This window comes from Stegastes partitus, unplaced genomic scaffold, assembly GCF_000690725.1.
Source record: "Stegastes partitus isolate 25-593 unplaced genomic scaffold, Stegastes_partitus-1.0.2 Scaffold848, whole genome shotgun sequence".
NCBI lineage: Eukaryota > Metazoa > Chordata > Actinopteri > Pomacentridae > Stegastes > Stegastes partitus.
In genome coordinates this window covers 45,524-65,868 of record NW_007578579.1, presented here as the reverse complement: position 1 = coordinate 65,868, position 20,345 = coordinate 45,524, and the positions used below count along the sequence as shown (strand labels likewise).

At 41.6% G+C, this 20,345-nt stretch overlaps 1 protein-coding gene across 2 annotated transcripts in view; it reads left to right on the top strand.

The window, feature by feature from the left end:
- Positions 1-20,345, top strand: part of LOC103365508 (protein TANC1) — a 93,059-nt gene that overhangs the window by 32,088 nt on the left and 40,626 nt on the right. For both annotated transcript variants that reach the window (XM_008292960.1, XM_008292961.1), the window contains 2 exons: positions 761-967; positions 11,509-11,613. In XM_008292960.1, the coding sequence (XP_008291182.1) occupies positions 761-967; positions 11,509-11,613 (312 nt within the window). The remainder of the gene's footprint in view (positions 1-760; positions 968-11,508; positions 11,614-20,345) is intronic.

Below are 20,345 nucleotides of genomic sequence, written 5' to 3'. Positions count from 1 at the left end.
ACTGATCTGGAAGGCACATTATTATTTGATTTATTTTCCAACCCAAACTGACAACTTAAATAAACCTCTCAATTGCAAACAGTTCTTGGAGTGGAGTATGTGAGTTTAGCATTGTAATCAGAGTTGTCTTAACTGACGCGCCTACAAGATTTGAATCTTTGAAAACGTAGATGCGTGGTTAATATTTTAGTTTTGTTCATATCACTCCAGAAAATGTCAGCCGGGGACCACTCCAATGTTTACTGAAATCCATTTTTAGCCCTGCTTGATAAGCTGATTTCTCTGCAAGCCTGTGGGAGCCGCCTGTGTAACAAGGTTGCATAACAGTTAACTCAACACTTTGAAACTATATGGGTGTAAAAAGCTGTATGACGATGTGGGAAATCTGTGAAAACTCATTTGTTGAACTGAAAATTGCATCGTTAAGCGAGCAACACCTTTTGCACTATATGTCCAGTGTGAAATAAACTGGTTAACAAAGCAAGGTAATAATCCAAATGTTTATTTCTCAACTCCAAACCACAGGTAAAAGGTGTATTTCTGTTTTTTATTATCAGCATTCTGTACTCACACATAGTGCTAGCAAGTGTGCAGTACAATAATGTAACACACATTAGAATTAATATAATATAAGCCTGCATTAGGTGTGTGTTTTCTTCTAAGTTAGGTCTCTGCCTAGTTATTTCGTTTCTTATTCATTATAGCACTATGTCAGAGCTATTTGTCAAAGCGCTAACAAGTTTGTGGTTCTTCTCAACAGGTGAGCTTCACAGCCATAGTGCCCAAAGAAGATTCTCGCCGGAGGGAAACCTTCAGCCCCAGGGGCCTGGCAGTGGCCTCCCGAATGCCCAAGATGATGTTTTCAGGTTAAGCCTTGCTAAGGGAGTGTCCATGTCGCTCCCCTCCTCACCTCTGCTGCCGCGGCAGTCCTATATGATGCCCCTACGCCCTAACAAGAGATCACCAGGTAACCTTTAATAATTTGCTTCACCTTGTTCTTCCGCATTCTCTTTCAGGCCTCATTTGCTATTTGATACTCATCTATTGAATTGTTTTATGGTCTGAAAATTTGTTTTAAATAATCATAAGTTGTCCCCACATTTCAAATTCAATTCCACATTTTTTGGTAGTGATGATCTTGTAACTACTCTGTCACTGTTAGAAAAGTAGGAAGAAAATCAGTTTGCATTGAAAGTGTCTTACTAACCTTATATAATGTTGTAAGACATCCTACACGCTCTTAACCCTAGCTCTTAACCAAGACAAGCTAAATGTGCTGCATGCGTTTGGGTTATTCTTATTCTTTTTATTCGTTGAAAAGTAATTCAGTCACATAATGAAAGCTTCATTTGCCTCAATAGGCCTGCTATAAAAGCGATCGCTCTTGTCTACCTTCAGGTGCCTTTGTGTAATTGCTGAACATCTGACAGCCCTCCAGGAATGACAGGTGCTCTCAGCCTTAAAACTCTGCCTGTGCAGCTTTTAACTTATTGCTCTCTGAAACATGTCAAACAATTCTGAGTAATTGTCACTTCTGGAAAAATAAACGTCACACTGTATGGAACAGTTATAAAATAACGACAGCTGGACCATTGTGGATCCCAGCAGTTCGACTGCGAGCTCGGTCTGCTTCCCGAGAATTGTTTTTGTCATGTCACCCATGTATTTGATCACTTTGTGTCGAAGCAGGGATCTCTGCAACTGTGTGTTTACACTTTACTGGCTGGTAATAGGCGTGTGTTTACACTGGATCTAAGTCCTCGCAGACTTCTATCCTCCATGTTGAGAACATGTTTGTCAGCAGCTGTGGAGTGCTTCAAAGCAAAGAATACCTTTGTAGCTGAACTTGTTTCAACCTGAATCTTTGTATTCTGCAGACTTGGCAAAGAGGAGAGAAATCCTTTAAGTGGTCAATGTAGCCCCTCTCACATGTGGCACTCATCTGTGGGCTATCAAGCCATTGTTTAGATTGGTTACAGCTTTGATCTGTTTCGTGTAAAGATGAGTTAATGGGAAGTAGATGATGTCGTTTGCTTCTTATACACAACCTGTGCTGTTGAAGATCACATCTCTGCTAAGAAATTGTCATTTTGTTGTTCAACTTAAAATGTATGTTGTTGCATTTCATTGTATTATTTAGGATAGAAGTGTGTATGCTGTTCTGTCTTCGCTGTCTTACCTGATTTTTGTGCACATTTTCTGCAGTTTTCACCGCAAAATTTAAAAACCCCACATTGGACTTGACATTGTAACGCAGTGCCTCAAGCAAATGTTCAGTGGAAACTGGATACGCAGTTGCAAATATGCTCACTTGTAAAAAGAAAACCGTAAAGCAGAAGACTAACAGTTTATAATCGCCAAGGAGGGTTTTGTTTGCTCAGCTGCCACTGAAGTTAAATCTATTTAGTTCCTTTGTTCTCCGTGATACAATGAAGAAGACTCTCTTAAAACCACCAATTAAAGCGCTGATGAAATGTGCATTTACAGACATGAAGGGAGGGAGAGAGGGAGAGAGATGAAGAGAGGGAAGAGACTGAGTTTGTGAAGGTGAAAAGGACCCTGGGGACAGGGGAAGGGAAACACTCATTAAAAGCATATTCCCTCTTGGGGTGCTCTAAGGCATGGAAAAGGGAAAAAAATGGACTGACAAGCTAGGATGTCATGGAGGACCACCAGTGAGCGAGGGTTGGGGGAGGGTCTGTCGGCTCTCCTCCACTGTCCTCACAGGTAACTGTGAAAAACCCGCAGGGGGAGAGTTCACACTTCCAGTTAATATACACATGCTGCAGGAAATGTCTCAGCTCTGCGAGGAAATCAACATTTTCTCTTCTTGTTGAGCCAGAGAGCTGACATCGTATACTCAATTTAAGATGGATCTATGCTGAAACGAGCATCTTGTCCTCAAAATGGATGGACTTGAGATAACTCTGTGATTTATTGACGCGACGCAGATGTTCCTTTAGAAACAAAATTGTCAGTGCTTATAGTTTGTTTGATTTGTGTGTGATTTCTTTGCAGGAATGCCGTGATTACTGATAGCATTTCATCACAAACACGGGGTAAAGTTCACGAGGGTGCTGGATTTTGTGGTTGGTCTCATTCAGTCAGAACTAGCAGGTAGTTGCATACTGCATGAAGCTGTGAAGACCATTCATTTTCCAACAAAGGAAAGGTATTTTGGAAGTGTGTGTCGACATGTGATTCCCTACTATTATGCAAGCACTTCTACAAGCAATTCACCTGAAAGAAACTACAGCTAAGTTAATACAGTTTAACTCAAATGCATTTTCATGAATATTGCCTACAAGCTGCTCTTCAGAGCCGTCCTCCAGGAATAAACATCCTGCACGTTGCAAGTAGGCGACTATTCAAAAACCTCTAAAAGAACAATGTTTTTTGACTCCTAAGTCTAAGTTTAGAAATATTCCTAACATTTCAACTGGTAACTACTCTGGTTATGTCCTCAAATCATTCTACCCACATTTATTAAATACAGCACTTCCTTCTGTGCAGTCTTTTACACATCTGTTTGATCTCCTTCCCATGCAGCCATCACTGATGTCTTTGAGGGGAAGTGGTTTCACAGATTCAGAATGCATTTTGTGGCTGGGCTTCATTTCCTGACACGTCGGATAATCTATTGCCATTTGGAAGGCCCCAACTCGGTGGTTGTTCTTTTCATGAAAACTTCACAGGGGACAACAGAGAAACATTGAGTTAATTAGGAGTGTGACGGATGCCTGAGCCGCAGAGTCTAGTGGCGTTGAGCGCCACAGCTTTGATCAGCTAACCCCAGAGCTTAACCATGAAACACAGCACTCTGACATGTGTTGAACAGCACCTAGACTTTACTGTCTGTTTCAAGGCCCCTTAAAGACCCTCCCTGGGCTTGAATGTAGCTGTCATGCTCCCACTCTTCTTGCTTCACCCCCAATGCAGGTCAAAGGTCATGTGTCTAAAATCGTGAGCCCCTTTCTTAAGTGGATCAAACATAGTCAGCGACACATTAGATGATGTTTTCATGTCTTTTTGAACAGTTTAAAACTGCTCCTGCTCCACCTCTCTAACGTCTCCTGGGTATCTCCACAGTGACCTCCACTGGTTGTAAGAGGTTATTGTGCCATTGTGGTATTGAAAGCATCTGTCTCTAATGTTACACTGCTTAGTGGGTTGTGTGTTAAGACTTTATGATGCTGTTGAATATGCAGCAGTTTGCAACAGCTTGGTGTGAACAGCACTACAGAGTAAGTCAGGCATAGCTGATAAGATGTTCGTCACAATGAGGTTGCACTAAGAGGTTTAAGGACAGTAGACGCAGAGGTGATACTGATGCAGTAGATGGATGACCTTTCCGTAGTTAGACCCGTGCTTTGCTTCTGCCTGAGCCTGCAAAGGATCATAAAACAGCAATTCATCGTAATTTATTGCTATCATGGGCTGTATCAATTTAATTACTATATATGCAATGTGGTCAGAGGGGTAACGGTCTCTGGTAGGCTGTTATGTATATCAAAATGGGTTAATTGCCTTTTGCTTTTGTCTTTTGTGGGTTCAGGAGGGGATTAATTTATTGATTAGCATAGCAGGTCTGCACATCACCAGCAGAGAGCATGGTTTGCTATTTAAAAGTGATCTCTTTGTGTTATGCAGAAAGGCTTTGAGAACCTTTTTTCTGACATTCAGGCAGGGCTCTCACCTTGCTGATGTTGTTTAGCTGGTAAAATCACTCTTACATTGCTCCTGTTTTACTCTCCAACCTATAACAATCCGACAGCTTTTGGCCTGCCAGACCTCGCCCTGTTGTTTGCGTGTGTGTAAGCCAATGACCTACTGGCCTCTTTGTCTCTTATCTCCTCTTTATCTCTGTTTTGTGGCAGCAGCTGTGAGTACCTTGACTGCTGTCTATTAGTGGAGGTGAAGTGCTAAAGCCACTGTACGGCCCGTTTTTGTTTCTACTTTGGATGATGCCGTAACTATTTAGTAAAATGTTCCGTGTTCTATGAGATCATCATTTTGGATAAGAAGGCAGCTTTAGCTGTAGCTGCAGGGGATATTAACACCGCAGGCAGCATAAAAATGTTCTGAAGTTATCATTAACCCCTGCTCCAGAAAAATCTCACAGGCTCCAGACATTAGGTAAAAGCAATTTGGTGAAATACTTCAGGATTTCTCCATAGATTTGCACAGTTTCATAAAGCCTCAGCGTTACAGAGCAGTCATTAGCAGCATGTGCAAGTTCAAGGGTATTGTCTGCTTTAGTCAAAACCACTTCTTCTAACAGAAGTTTGGGATTCAACACGCGAGATGACTCTTTTTCACTTCATTTCCAGCTTAACACAAATAATATTAAACATACATAGGAGACATCATTTGGGTGTGTACAGTGTTGATCTATATCATTTATCTACAACACGAGTACAGTTTATTCTGCGGTGCTGTCAAGAGGATAGAAACTCTCTTCAAAGCCAGTTGTTGCCCCTTTGAGGTGAGCTCTCCTGAAGTCAACTCTGGGGTTTCGACAGTAACCAGACAGCCCTGGGGGAATATTGATGCCTTTCTGAGAGCTGAGCTGTAAAAGACCTTGTGAGGCTGCAGGGACCCTTTGAAAGGTTCCTCTGATGAGCACCCTGTGAAAAGTACTATCCAGTTCTCCACTCCACCGCACTTCACTACACCCCAGCTTTGGTTCCTTATCACATGCAATACCCCTTTCTCATCCGCAGTGAAATCTCAAATCACCTACTGCCTCAGAGACCAGTGCTGAATAAACTGCTACCGCTTCCTGAGCTAGTCAGTGGAATTAGGATGCTCATATGATATAGCGGTGTATCATAGAGATAGATTGTAAATGGGTGAAGGGGGAAAGGGAAAAATCTTGGCTTACTTTACATTGCTCGAGTTTTTGAAAATGTATGACTCAAGTGCACAGCGGAGACTCGAACATAATTCAAACCGCCTTGTGAAAAGGGATGTGTGAAATTAGACTATTAAACATGTAGTGTTCAAAAAAAAAAAAAAAAAGATTACCAGTCTGTCATTGTGGTGCGGCGCAGAAATCACATTAACCAGAGAGGATAATGGCAATATGTTAGGCTGTGAATAGGGAATGAATCATAAATTAGCATTTGTATTTAAGTTCGCAAAGCACCATGCCTGTAATTCTTTCTCAGCTTTTTTGTAACCATAACGATGAAAAGATTTAAAGCTCGGCACAGCTATTTTGTCCCACAATAAACGAGATGACTGTTTTTCAGTTACCAGTCGCATTGTTTAAGATTGGAAGAGTTGAGCAGCTTCTCTTGATTAGACCTGGTACTGAAGACACTGAGCGCCCATAACCAAGTTTGCCACGCAGCATTCAGAATACCAAATTTCATGTAACCTTTTTTTGCCAGAATATGGTATTTTTCACTTTTGAGTGGGACTCATTTTCACATTTTGGAGCATAAAGACAGCAGTTGTGAGATTGCTTTTCATTCTCTTTTGGTTGCACAAAGAGGACACACTGTCTCATTGATAAGTTGAAATGTGAAGAAGTCAGAGTCCATCTTGAAGAATGCTGGGAAACCTCCTTGATCACTTCCTAACCACGAACAATCCTCTCTTTCATTGGCGTCGGCTGGACATTGTAAGTTGTTGGTGATAGGTATTCGACTGCTTGGCATGTGTATGTGTGTGTGCGCATGTGTCTGCTGACTGATAGCTCGCTGGTTACGGATTCCTGAGTCTCACAGTGAATACCGGTGAGTCCTCTGCAGTCACAGCTCGCCTAACTGCTTTACCCCAGAGAGAGATTCCTTTTTCTCTCTGTTTTTCTTTCCTCGTCCATCTCCTTCTCTGCCGCCTGTTTACCTGCTTCTCTTTCCATTTTTGTACCATACATTTACATAGATACATACTGACACTTATATATTTACTGTACACTGAAGCTGAATTTTTTTTAACAGAATAGTAGAGTCAGTGAGCAGGTAGTGCTAAATATGTACTTTTGGACAAATATACATGCTTTTGACTGAATGACCATGTGCACCTCAATTATATCTTTCTCACAGTGTCATCTAAATCTATTGACTCTTACTTGTTGCCTTCATTTCTCTGTTGGTATTTGTTAGATATCTCTTGCTTTACAGTTGCACATTGCAAGTCTTTAGATTACTTGATTATTTTTGAACAATCCAGGTAAGATAGAGAAATATTTTATTCGACTGTGAAAAGGATACGGTATGTACGGTATTAGGGGATTGTTGAGCAAAGAGATACTTGAGCTTGATTGATACTGAAGCTTTGAGGACTCCAGAACAGAGCTACACAACCCACTAAGTCTTCACATAAAAATCAAAAATTCTTCCAACAATACAGTCGTGACTTGATAATTCGACCCTTAACAATCCAAAAACCTTGCTATCCAACAGGTTTTTAGGAAAAACGAACAGAACCCTGAAAAATAGCCTTAACATACCGACAGCCTTGGAGTCCGACTCCATCATGACATCAGGATAACGGCATATTATCTGACTGAACAATCCGACAGATTGGCTACGTTCAGACTGTAGGACTTAATGCTTAATTCAGATTTTTTGGGGGGAAATCCGATTTTTTTGTGAGTTCATTCACATTTCCAATTTAATGCAAGTTGTCTGTGATCTGCTGTGAGAACTTCATACGACCTAAAAGTGTCCTGCATGCTCAGAAGAGGACACGACGACGTCACACGCCGGGATTGGCTCAGTGTTTACGGAAGTAAATACGGATGGTGGCGGTTGGTGGCGATGGTGATGGTGGCGGCGGTGGCGGTGGCGGTGGCGGTGGTGGCGGCAGCGGCGACGCCACCGACAATGGAACAGAACTGTGACCGCTATCCTAAACTAGCATCAGCAACCAAGTACTGTCTGCACGTTCCGGCCCCCCTGACCACGCCGAATACTCGGATATTCATCATTAATTGGGCCTGAATATCCAGAGACCAGACCAGAGTGCTATTTGGACCAGCCCTACTAGTTATTGTAACACCTATGAACAATAGTTAACAACAAATATCCTTTAAGCACCAAGCCCTCCTTGTATCTCGACCTCCGTCTTGACAATCCGACAGCCTTGCTATCCGACATAAAAGAAGGTTTTACATTTAGTGTCGGATTATCGAGTCACGACTATATATCAATTTTCATAAGTTAGGTAAAATATTATGACCACCCATAGATGAAGCAGCTAATGCTGATCATTTTATAACAATACTGCATGTCTACTTATAGAATAAATTAGATAGTAAGTGAATATTGTCATCGTCAATATGTTGGATGTGGGAGAAATGTACATGTGTTTAGAGCAGAGCAACTTTAACCAGGGCTGAGTGGCCATTAACAGATGACTGTGTTGGAACATCTCTGAAATGGAAAAACTTGTGGGCTGCTTCAGGCCAGCAGAGGTGACCGCCTACTGAGAGTGGTCCAGTGTTGAAGGATGTGCTTGAACTCACTAGATTCAAAGGAACATCTTGGTGCTGTATACAACTCAGAGATCTTGGAGAATCTGTCCCCAAGCGGGTCAGTTTTGGTGACATGTGAGTGCCACATTAGGCAGGGCTACATTCATTGCATTTATTAATAACCATCAACAGAAATATATCAACAATATACTCAACATCAGTTCCTTTTAACGGGAGAGCAACCTGCCACCATCCCAGTTTTCTTTCTTTCACTCTGCCTTTGTCAAGTGCAGTACACTCTTATAGTTATTCCTTGAGCAAACGAGCTTTCTCTACTTTTCTGAGGACATCAGAATGAGACGTTCTTCCTTTGTCCAGTGTGCATGGGTTCAGAATGCTGGGACTTCATACATTTTAATTTGTTGTGTCTGGTTGTGAGATTGGATGTCAAGATGTGACCAAGCTGATAGCTGGGTGTCGTCTCTCCCCGGAAAAGTCCTCGCGTTCCCTCCTTATTATCATTTCCTTCATGTTTCTTCTTACAGTTTGGGAAATAAAAATTTATAATGAATATCCTACACATAATTTTTTATGTCGTGTACCAATTAATATGTGCGCAAATAGATTTACGTTCCATATTTTGCGTCCCAGCTGTGATGAAAGTAAGATTGCATGTCATCTCTGCCTCTCTCTCCTTGTCCTTCAAGGGTCGTATATCTGACGCTTTCATTTCTCTGACCTTTTCATGCCTGTTATAAACTGCAATTGCTTATTCGTCAGTGCTTCCATCTAGAAGGGCAGAGCGGTAATGGCACCCTGTTAAATCTTGATATGAGATTGTGAATGGAGAAGAAACTCCTCTTTGCCTTTGTGTGATGCTCAGACATCAGAGTCCTGCTGAAAGACCTTTTTGCCTGTTCCTTATATTATCAGCCCTTAGATGTGGCCTAAAATTACCCCTGATAGCCAGCCACATGTTTGTTATTTCATGTGTGGATCCAGTGTTCCTCTTGGCAGTTTGTGTAAACTGAATGTGAACTTAACCATATGGTTTACATTACTCAAAACTGTGCCCCCTGTTGTTTTTAGATGAAATACAGTCGACGGAACATATTAGGCAGTTGGCTTTTCGTCCAAGATATTTACCTGAACTAAGTGTGTCTCACATATAGCCGTCTCTGTCTCTGTAGTTCCACTTTAATTGGAGCCATGTGACTCCTGGGTAATAGGTTGTGCCTGACCATCCACACATGAATGGAGGTTTTCAGGACACTCTCTGGCTTTGTCTGCCAAATAGCAGGCTGACTTGGATTGCTTTTGTGGATGCTTCACTGGACCAGTCTCCTTCAGGCTTAAAACCCATCTATCTACACAAATCAAATAGTCTGTAACATCTCGCGTGCTGGACAGCCAATCCTTTGATTGTAGTGCTTTTAAAAAGAACACTATCATCACCTTTGTTTCTTACATGCTGCAGTCTTTGCCTTCAGCTCATCAGAAAGACAACAGTTTTTGGCTTTTGGGGCTTTACTTGGATTTCTTTAACAGGGTCTGCCTCACGAATTTTGGTTGCAAACAAGAAAACGCCCAGTTTGCAGTGGCAGAAGCTCTTCTCAGGTATTACAACCACCATGTCACACACTATGCATTTCAAGTTGCATATCCATAGATGGCACTGTGCATCAAGCAGCAGTGGTTTAAGGATTTGGTCCCTCTGATTCAAAGGAATTCTTTGAGGTGGGAGTGACTGGTTATCAAATGTGGTAATAGGAAATAGCAGTCTCTGCTTTCCCATCTATTCTTTGTTATGACGGGGGTTACGCATACAGTCATCTGATAACAGGAGTCTGGAGGAGGGTAAGGTTTAGATTGGGTTACAGTAGGTCAAGGCTGAGTAGTATAGAAGAGTGATGCAAGGGAGGGCCTCCTGTTGTTATTTTTTATAGATTTATGGATCTATATTATGCAGTTACCTCCTGTTTTTCGATTTTTTTTTTTCCTCCAGTTTAATTTTTGCTCTTTCGTCTGGACTCTGGAATTTGTGTCCTTTCTACACAGGAAAATGTGGGCTTCAAGTAGAGAACTTCAAAATGTACACAGCTAACTGCTTGGGAGATGTTTTGTTTCATGGCTCAGTGTTTAGACTAGTGTCTTTACTGAATCTCACACATGTATAAACAGTTATACTGCCACTTTTAGGAAAGATTAGTGGGTCTTTGCTACTACTCCATGAAATCACCTTAGTTTCTGTCTCTGTCGAGCTGATTTAAAGACAGTTTTTACAGAATATGTAATAGACAACAGGGGCAAATCTTTTTTGCACACTCACACAGAAATGTTGCAAAAAGAGCTGTGGCTCTAAGGGAGCGAGTGTGTCATTGCTTTGTCATAAAGTTTGGCATTGTGAGCAAGCACTGTGTGTGTGTAGCTGTGGGATTTTCTAATACTGTCATGGTGTGAGCAGAGGGAACAGAGCAGCTCGCCGACCTCTTCACCAAACACAAAGGCGTTCCTCAGAGGACTGTAACACTGTCCCAGATACATCATCTGACTTACAGCAGGACACGTGGACCTTAATCTATCCATAAGATGCAACCGTTGTTGCAGTAATAGAACGACATACTTTCACGTGGAAGCAGACAGATAGTGCAACTTGCAGGAAAACTCTTTGGGCAGTTTTCTTGTGTGTTTGAGCACTCATTTTTAGTTCACTAAATGGCTAATTGTTGTGGTTTCCTGCTGTAGTTTACGTTCCCAGAGCCAGCTAACAGTGTTTTACTGGGAGTCTCCAGCCATGCAGACAATATTCTTGGTTGTCAGACAGACCAGAGCTGCTATCAACGCAGGGAGCTGTCTGAGAGTGTGTGAGTGAGTTTTATGTGAGCTACGGAGTGCAGCCAAGCCTGTCCAACTAAGACACCACTGCCTCTCATCTCTAGTCCCATCTGGAACATATTAATCCTGTGAGAACTCTCTCTCTCTGTTTCCCTCGTTCTCTCCTCTTTAGCATTTCTTTCTGTCGCTCTCTCCGTCGGACGCGCTCCCTCTCTCATTCTCCCCGTGTCTTCTGTTTGTGCTGGCAGGTCCAATCAGGAAGCCCAAGTATGTAGAGAGTCCTCGCGTTCCTTCTGATGCCATCGTGTCAGCGCTGAGGAAGGTGGCCGACAACAAGGAGCCCTCCCGCAATGGTGAGTTGTGGTTGTGGTTCGTTTTTTTTGTATCTGACTGCTATTGTTTTCGAAAAAGTACTTAAAAACAGCCCTCAGATGAAGAAAAATAAAAAAAATCTTGTCAGCTGTAGTCCACATTATTCTACATGGGTTTAGGAATAGGGCTTTGTCATTTAAGTGTCGCATCAGTTCCTGCATTAGTCATTGAAAGTGTGTTTGAGACCTCTTTGTTAACGTAGTCCCTTATGCAAACACACAATAGTGCATGTTTACTTTAAAGAGGAGTCAGTTTTCCACCATTGAGATCTGCTGTCTGATTGAAGCACTTAATTTCTTTCATGGGAAAAACCTGTAATTTGTCAGGAACTATACTTGTGTTATTCCATTCTGCGAGGTGTGCCTTTAGCGGTGTTGCTGCCTGTCTTGTGTTGTGTTTGCGTGTGTGTGTGTGTTCCAAAAAGTGCTCTGTTTTGATTTCCAGCAGAGCAGGGCGGGCTCAAATTCCTCGCACAGTGTTAAGTGGAGATGTAGGTTGTGTTATCTTTAGCGAAAGGCAATACAGAAAGAGTGCCCTGTGATTGTATATGGCTTACATACGTCGACATTAGTAACCCCGTGCTGCTCAGTCGCTGTTGACTGTGACATACCGAGGCACGTGGGTGTGTCTGACATTCAATTGGCACGGAGCTCAGAGCAGGCTGCCGGCAAACAGTGGACACCAGATAAACGTTATCTCATCACAGTCGGTTTTAAGCACTGAGAGAACATGTGCAGTTGGAGAAGTCATGAAAACACAGTCTTAAATGCAAATCTGCTGTATGTTTCTCAGCCGACACCCCCATCCCCCTTTACACGGTCCCGCAACACCTTTCTACTAGTCCCCCTGCCTTCTTCCTCTCTGCAGACCTGAAACCCCCCTTGAAGCATACATTTTCATGCCCCCGCTGTCTTAAAAACTGTCTCATTTAGTCTTAATGCTCAAGGGGAGTTGATGTTAAAAGAAATAACTGTTTGTGTTTACAGAAAGGCCCTGTGTGTTCGGTACTGCCTCTTCTCCAATTTCATGCTGGACTAAACTCACTTTTCGATACAACGTGGCTACAGTCGCTTTAGAAAGTCTTTTTTTTCCCGCACTATTGCTATAAATATAATTTTAAAAGGATAAATTGTGCATCAATCTGCACTCAATAAACCAATTATTGAAATGAGGAATTATTAAACATGTAAAATTTTGAACCTCTCGTTTCCGACTTGCAGCTGTGGTGCTGCAAACTGTGGGCAGGTCCATCCTATTTGCTTTAATTGTTCTTGAGCTTGGTTGCAGTCTGCCTCTGGCAAATCAAATGAATGAGACATTTAGTAATGCACACACCTATCTGAATAAAGGTTTCACATTTCACTTCAGGTCAGGATGAAAACCAGCCATGTAGTCTAAGGAAGCTGCTTTAGACCACTGTGATAAAATTTTGGTGACGCATAAATCAGGACAAGGGTATATAACCACCTCTAAATGCTTCTAGATAATTGTGAAACTAAAGAAGTTTATCAGTACGACAATGACCCACCTGGTGAGGCCCAACCAAAACCCAGACTTCAACTCTATACGTTTGTAGAGAGACCTGCAGTTCACAGATGCTTCCCATCCAGTCTAATAAACTGCCTAAATCTGGGTGCGTAAAACTTTAGAGACTTGATCAAGAAGACCTCATATTCTATTTACTGCAAAGGTGCTTCTACAAAGAACTAGAGGCGATACGGTGCATGCATTCATCCCAAAGCTTTGCATCGTTCAGCTCTATATAAAGCAGTTACTCTCAGACGTGAAGGTGGATCATTCCGACTGCAACGTTCTGGCAGCGCAGCACTTGTCGTCCATTAGCTGTGTGCGAGCATAGTAAGCCTTCGAAGCTGGGCTGACACCGTGCAAGTTTTATAAAACATGCACAATGTGGTAATTCACACTATACATTTTAAGTGGCCTTCCAGCACGGTCGGCCAGAACCTGTGACTTCTCTGCTCACACGGCACAGGCCAACCGACCGGGCACCATGCGGAGCTCGCATTGAATGTAAAGCAGCAAGCCCCCGCATGCTTTGTCCACCGACTATTCAGATGAAGTGTTTCCAAACAAGATGACTTTTAGGTTGACAAAGTAGAGAAAGGCAGCATTCATTTTTGCAATTTGTAAAGCTAAAGCTGCACCTAATGCCGGCTTTGTTGCTTCACTTAAGGTAATTCTGAACATGCTTCACCTATCTCAATGGACATTTTGTGTTTGGTTTATTTCGTACTAGAGAGTCAACAGTTCAGAGCTTTTAGTTTTTTTTACAGTTCACCGTATTTGAGTGCTTTAACTGTTACAATTCTACCCAGGTTCAATCCATTTTCATGCTGATTTCTGCATTTCTTTTGTTGCCTGTGCTGCAGCAATAACATACAAAACTGCGATTTCAAAGCTGAGGTAGACCCTGATCTGTGGATTTTGTGCACAGTTACTCTGCTGCTAAGTACTTAATGAAGGGTCTGAATACATTTGTAAATGAGAGATTTCAGTTTGAGGTTTTTAATGAATTTGCACGAATTTCTAAAAGCACGTCATTATGGACTATTAAGTGTAGAGCAATGGGAAATAATATTAATTTGATCTGTTTCAAATTAAATCTAAAGTGAGGGGGTCTGAATACTTTTTGAAGCGACTGCAACTGTCTCACATCTATGTGACAAATCCACTGACCGAGCCTGCAGACAGTCTTTTTGGCACCTCACAAAATGTGTAGAACCCTCCAGCTGCTTCAGTGTTAAAGACAAGGAATGCACAAAAATCAAGCTACGACTATAAATTGAATTTTGCCTTTTGTTGTTACTCGTCGTTGCTCCCAATGATAGAGATCTGGTGAATTTCTGACAAATATGAAATGACATTCCTGTCTCTAGGACAGTACGCTGCCTAATTGAGTACATTTACATCGCCCACAACTGTTGAAATGAGAGCAAAAGTCTTTCTCCGTGTAAAGCTCCAGGCATTTAAGGCATTCGAGTTTGATTCTGTTCGCTGGGAGTGACTTCTACATGTTCTCAAATATTGACTCAGCCTTCAAAGAACTGAAGAAATAACCAATCTGTTTTTAAGGTCAGACAGCTGCTTACTTTTGCCCTTTATCGCTGCTGAGTACCGTTATTCAATAAATGCAGTAGGCAAGGGAGCAGAAAGTTTCTACTTCTATTTTCTCATAGCCGTAGTTAGCAAGCAAAAGAAGTTTACTGCTGAGAAATTGCAGGAATGAGCCAACTTGCTCGAGTAATTATGTACAATTAGGCACTGTATAAATTCTAGACTAATGACGGCTAATTGTGATAGCCCAGCTGTAGTAGAATGTTGCCCTACGCACCGCTGACAGGCTTTTTAGCAGCTCACGCTTGCTTCCATGTCGACAGCTTCACAGGGTTTTAATATTATTTTAAGCTCACCCTACAGTGGAAGCTAGTGCGTGAGTTTGGTGTAGGGCTGTTACAGCAACAGATTTCTCTTCTAGTAACGCGCAGCACATGTGACAAGGACATACTCTGTATTATTTTGTCGATAAGCAGAGAATCTGTCAACTTGTGTTGTCTCCTAGCTCAGGCGGGGTAAACTAGACAGGATGAGATGGTTGTTTTACACTGCAGGATTTGTAACAAGGTCAGCGTCAGCATAGAATGTTGATCGAGCGTCTGAGTGTATTCGAGTTAGAAAATCCATCGGAAGTTTTGCAGCGTGAGAACTGCGTGACATTTAGGGCACAAATCAAGTGAGTTGTTACAAGCTGTGAAGAGGTATTTGCTTGTTTGTGCGCCGAAGGATGCATCTCTTGAATGTGATGAGATGTGCTACATCCATAGTCAGAAACAAATCTGCCGAGCGAAGCTGGGACTATTTGTGGGATTTTAGACCCTGATTTGTAATTTTTGTTAGCGTTTGTGTGATTTCTTTCGTATATGTACTACGATTTTTTGGGTTGGACTGTCGGCTTTTTAGTACTCTGTGTTGTGGACAAGCAAAATGGCCCGTAGGCTAAGAAAGGAAACATGCTTTTGACTTACAGTAGAGTCGTTTCACATGGCAGTGTCTTTGAGGAAGGATTGAGTTTCTTGTGCCTGTGTGTAAAATGCAGTGTGTATTTTTATTTTGCCTATGTGCCCGCAGGAGCCTTTATCTTTGTTTATGCATGTGTGTGTTGGCGTGCGTGAGTGTGTTTGCGACAGGCGGCCAGCAGTCTGGTCAACAAAATTGTTTCAGCTGTGGTCTTAGAGTCCTGTCTCTGTCAATCAAGACTGAACCACAGGTCTTGTCCTCTGCCACAATTATGTCTCTTTTCAAATCCCCCATCTGACCGTGAGACCTGGGCCCAAACACTTAACACCTGTTTCTTCATGTTTTAATTATCTTGTCAATGCTGGAACTTTGTCAGACCTGCATTGTTAACATGCTGGGATTTGAAACTATTTAAATAGTTTGCTATTACTTTTGCTTTCCTATGATGAGTATGCGTGTAGTTATGTGACCATACCAGGTTATTTTTTGTACAATGCGTGTTAACACCTTGTGCTGTTTATGCCATTTTAATATTCTTACCTTAAATTAGGAAACAGTGGAAGGATTTGTTTCTAAATGTAGGTGTCTTCAGTTGTTACACATCATTTTTGGAACAACATAGGATTATAAAGTGCCAGACATGACAGCACACAGGGCGTCACTAACTCAATCTCGTATCGTCCCAGGTTGTGTGTGTGAATTAGGTAAATGTGCCGCGATCTTCATCCGATTTTCTGATATCTAAAACATATCTCGACAGTAATCTGATGCAAGATCTTACAGACGCAGCAGGAGTCATGCATGCAGCTGGCGGGCTGCGTGCAAGGAATGTTTCTGCAAATGTAGGAAACCATGGTATCACCGGTGAGCTCTTTCTACACCTCATTGACGGCTACAGCAAAGGCCAGAAGATTTATTTTAGATTATCTGTCCCATTTTGTGAATGTAATATCTGAGGCACTCCTGGAGGGGATTTCTTTAACTTTAGCAGAAATGTTCATTTTTACTGAAGGATAAAGTGATCAGGTTTTAGTGGTCAAGAGTCAAGATCACTGTGAGCGTGTGTCCGTCCCATTGTTGTGGATGTGATATATCAGGATTGCATTTGGGCAGTTTCATTACACCTAGGATTCTAAGATGAACTAATTTTAACTTGGTGGTCAAAGATCAAGGTCACTATAATTTTTTATAGGTATGTCCCGATCACTTTTTGCCTCTGATCAGGTCTGACTAATTTAATATTTCGCATATCTATTTAGTATATGTATTCATTGACAAATGTGTGATACCATTTTCTTAGATAATACCCACGTCAGGCATTAAAGAATACTTTTTGTGCCTGTTTGCATCACCAGGTGAAGCCTCTTGGAGGAGGTAGGCACTTCTGTGTTGGCCAGCAGAGTGAATTGTGGGGGTTTAACTAGTAAGGGGGCACCATAACAATATCTTCTGTGAGGTGTCATGACCTCCTGCCAGCCCTCATGTATTAAATCAAGCTGGCATCAATTAGGGCATTGTTCTCAAAATGATATGTGTAACATCTGCTTTTACAGCCCGTATTATGTGTTCACTTATTTGCCAGCATTATCAGAACATGACCAATAAAAGCCGTGCTGAATCTATATAACAGATTGATGCATTTTTAATTTGGTAAATTTTACTAAACGCTATTTGTAAACCAAGGATCAGGCTTAGATTCTTGCTTTACTCAAGAGGAAAGTGAGTTACAGTTGTTAGCAGTTTATAGATCCTATGTCTATATTTAGGCAGCCTTTGTTCACCATCCACCACTTAGGGAAACAGTAACTTTGTTTGAGCAGAAGTGAATGGAATGTGGCCATAACAGAGTGGTGATTTTGTCTTTTCTATGGCAGATCATGCTCAGTGTTGGTTCTTTCTTTTAATCAGCAGCTAGAAGATGAATCTTTCTATGAATTTTCTTTTCCTTCCTTAATCATAGAGCTTCATTAATCTGTGCTATCTATCTTTAAAGCATTCTCACAGCACAGCCCCTCTGGCTCACAGGGCTGAATTGCTATATCAGGGAGCTTCAGTTCTGTCGTTCTAATTGTTAATGAAATGCCATCTGTATCTGTCATGACAGCAACAATAATAACAGCTACGGTAGGCTTTCAAGCTGAGATGTCAGTCAAACTATGATTGCTATCACCATGCATTCCCCAGCCTCATTTTATTTGAAGATACTTTATTATCAGTAGTCTCAACTTCATTTGCTGTAATGTCTCAATGGACTCTCCATCTATGCTCGCAGCAGAGGACATTTGCGGTTGTAACATTGGAATGTGCAATAAGAGCGCTCAACTTGCTTGAGGGGGGCACGTCACCTTGTACCTCTGAACTCAAATGGGGAAGCAGGATGCATGCTCTCATTGAGGGTTCATTAAACAGGCTCCACTGTTGTGGTAATGAAACTCCAGCTGCTAATGAGCACCGGCTGGATTGTTTTCTCGGCAGGGAGAGAGCTAAGACAGCTCTGTGGAGCCAGTCTGTTCGTGGTGTTCCCCCTCCTCCACCACTTTTCCTCTGCTCCTCCTCCTTCCGTCTTCATTCTTCTATCACTGAACCACACGGCTGCTATTTCACACCTGCTCATAAACTTCCTCAGGCAGCAGATAACGATGTTGTTTTGTTTTTGCCTCCATTTGCTGTACAGTTACTGGAATAACAAAGTGGTTCCAGCTACATCCTTGGTTTTCCATATCTCCGGGGTAGTGTAAGATGGAGATGACAAATCAGATACTTTATCCAGAACAGGAAGCAAATTTTCTTTAGGTAGCCATTTTACCACATATCTGCCGTCCATTCAGAAAAATAACTTCAACTTATGTGTACTTACAAAAGTTGCAGTTGGCCTATTGTCGCAGTGTTATTGTTCGTGCCTCAGAATCATTAATAACGATTTCCATTATGAAGTGTTAAACTGACTCCTAAAGTGTCAAGTGTCACATGAATGGAAAGCCAGTGTTGCTCCCCTATCTCAAATTAAGTCATGAAGTTTGGTGAAGTCCATTTAAGTGGTACCAGTTAATAAGCTAGGTTAATCAAGACGAGAGAAGTTAATGAGAGCCTTGAGCGCTATGCTCCTGATTGACTACAGTCATCATTTTTGGATAGTATTGTGTTCAGTGTGAAATTACAGGAGGTTTGTCACATTAGACAAAACTTTTCAGAGCCTATTTTCCATTTTCATTGAGTCTTTAAGAAAGGTCAGCTATAACTTAGCTGTCATTCTTCTAGACTTGCATTGTCTTTCTCTTTTATTAGCTTCTTAGTTTCTTAGAATTGTAAGTCAGGGTTAAGAGCTTCCAAAGCCAAAAACCTTTAAAATTCTATACCGAACATCAGCAGAGTTGATGCAGAAAAGCAAAGAAATGCTGTCACAAAGTACATTTCCTTGTGTGTAAGAAATAACTAAATTCAATCAGTGGATTCATTTAATGTGAATTTCCATAGACATGGTGGTATTGCTGGTGCTTGACTCCATATGTGTTGTAATCCAGTGACCCTGCATAAAATCGCTTGGCATGATTAGTGACCTATTGAAGCTTATAATGACACATTTGTCATCTAGTCACCATAAGTGTGACTGCGACTGTAACTTGAGATTGTCAGGCTGCTGCTCATTAATTGACCATGACAACTTCTGCTAGTTGTCATTTTGTTTACATCCAACCAGAAGCCTTACTAGCCTGACACTTGACCAATCGACAGAGAGTAAATATTAAAAAGAACGCTCTAAGCTTGACCAAGATATAGACTGAAGCAGACACTCCACTGTTGAACAATAACTTGCAAAGAATCTCTGGTGAAAAACCTAGATTCCCGTGGCAGGTTATCTGCAAAAAATCATCCTCTAATTAATTGTTGATAGCTGGTGTTGATACACCTGCGAGAGAGGAAAAGAAAACTCGATACTCAAACACCCACACACATAGACATGTACAGTGCATCTTCAGCAAATATTTGTGTGGACACATGTTTAATTAACCTGCCGTGCCCCAGGTAAAAAAAGCTAATGAGCATTAACATGCAGCTAGAGCCGACCTCATCTCTGTCTGCAGACAGGTAGAACGCTTGCAGTCAGAAATGCTGATAGCATTTTAAATCACTAAACCTTTCCTTTTGCATAATATCTGAAGCCACTAATAAACTATTTACTCCCCTTTTTCTTTGAAATATGTTGACTGCTTTTCTGATTGGATATAGACAACAAAAAAAAACTCTTTTTAAATTTCACAGCATAGTTAATCAATTAAAAATTAGATGTACCAAAGGAGTTCTTGGCCTGTGGATAATTTCTGTCTCACTGCTGTTTTAAAAATTAAGAAACTTTAATAACAGGAATGTAGAGAACATAACAGGTTATTTGCTGAAAGACAACGATACCATGCTTGTCTGACTACTGATTTGCATTTGAGTTCAGTTTCCTTAGCTGTCCTGTGCCACAGGCGTTCAAGTGCATGCTATCGTATAACATTGCTCTAGTCGACATCCATCCTCTCTATTCATTGAAAGATACATACAGTTCTGCAGCACTTAAATGGCCTTAAACCCAGGTTGCCACTGAGTGGGAGACATACATCATAGCAAGTTCAGCTTGCACTAAATGCACTCTGCAGCTGCCACAACCACAAAAAGCCAAAACATGTTGTACAGA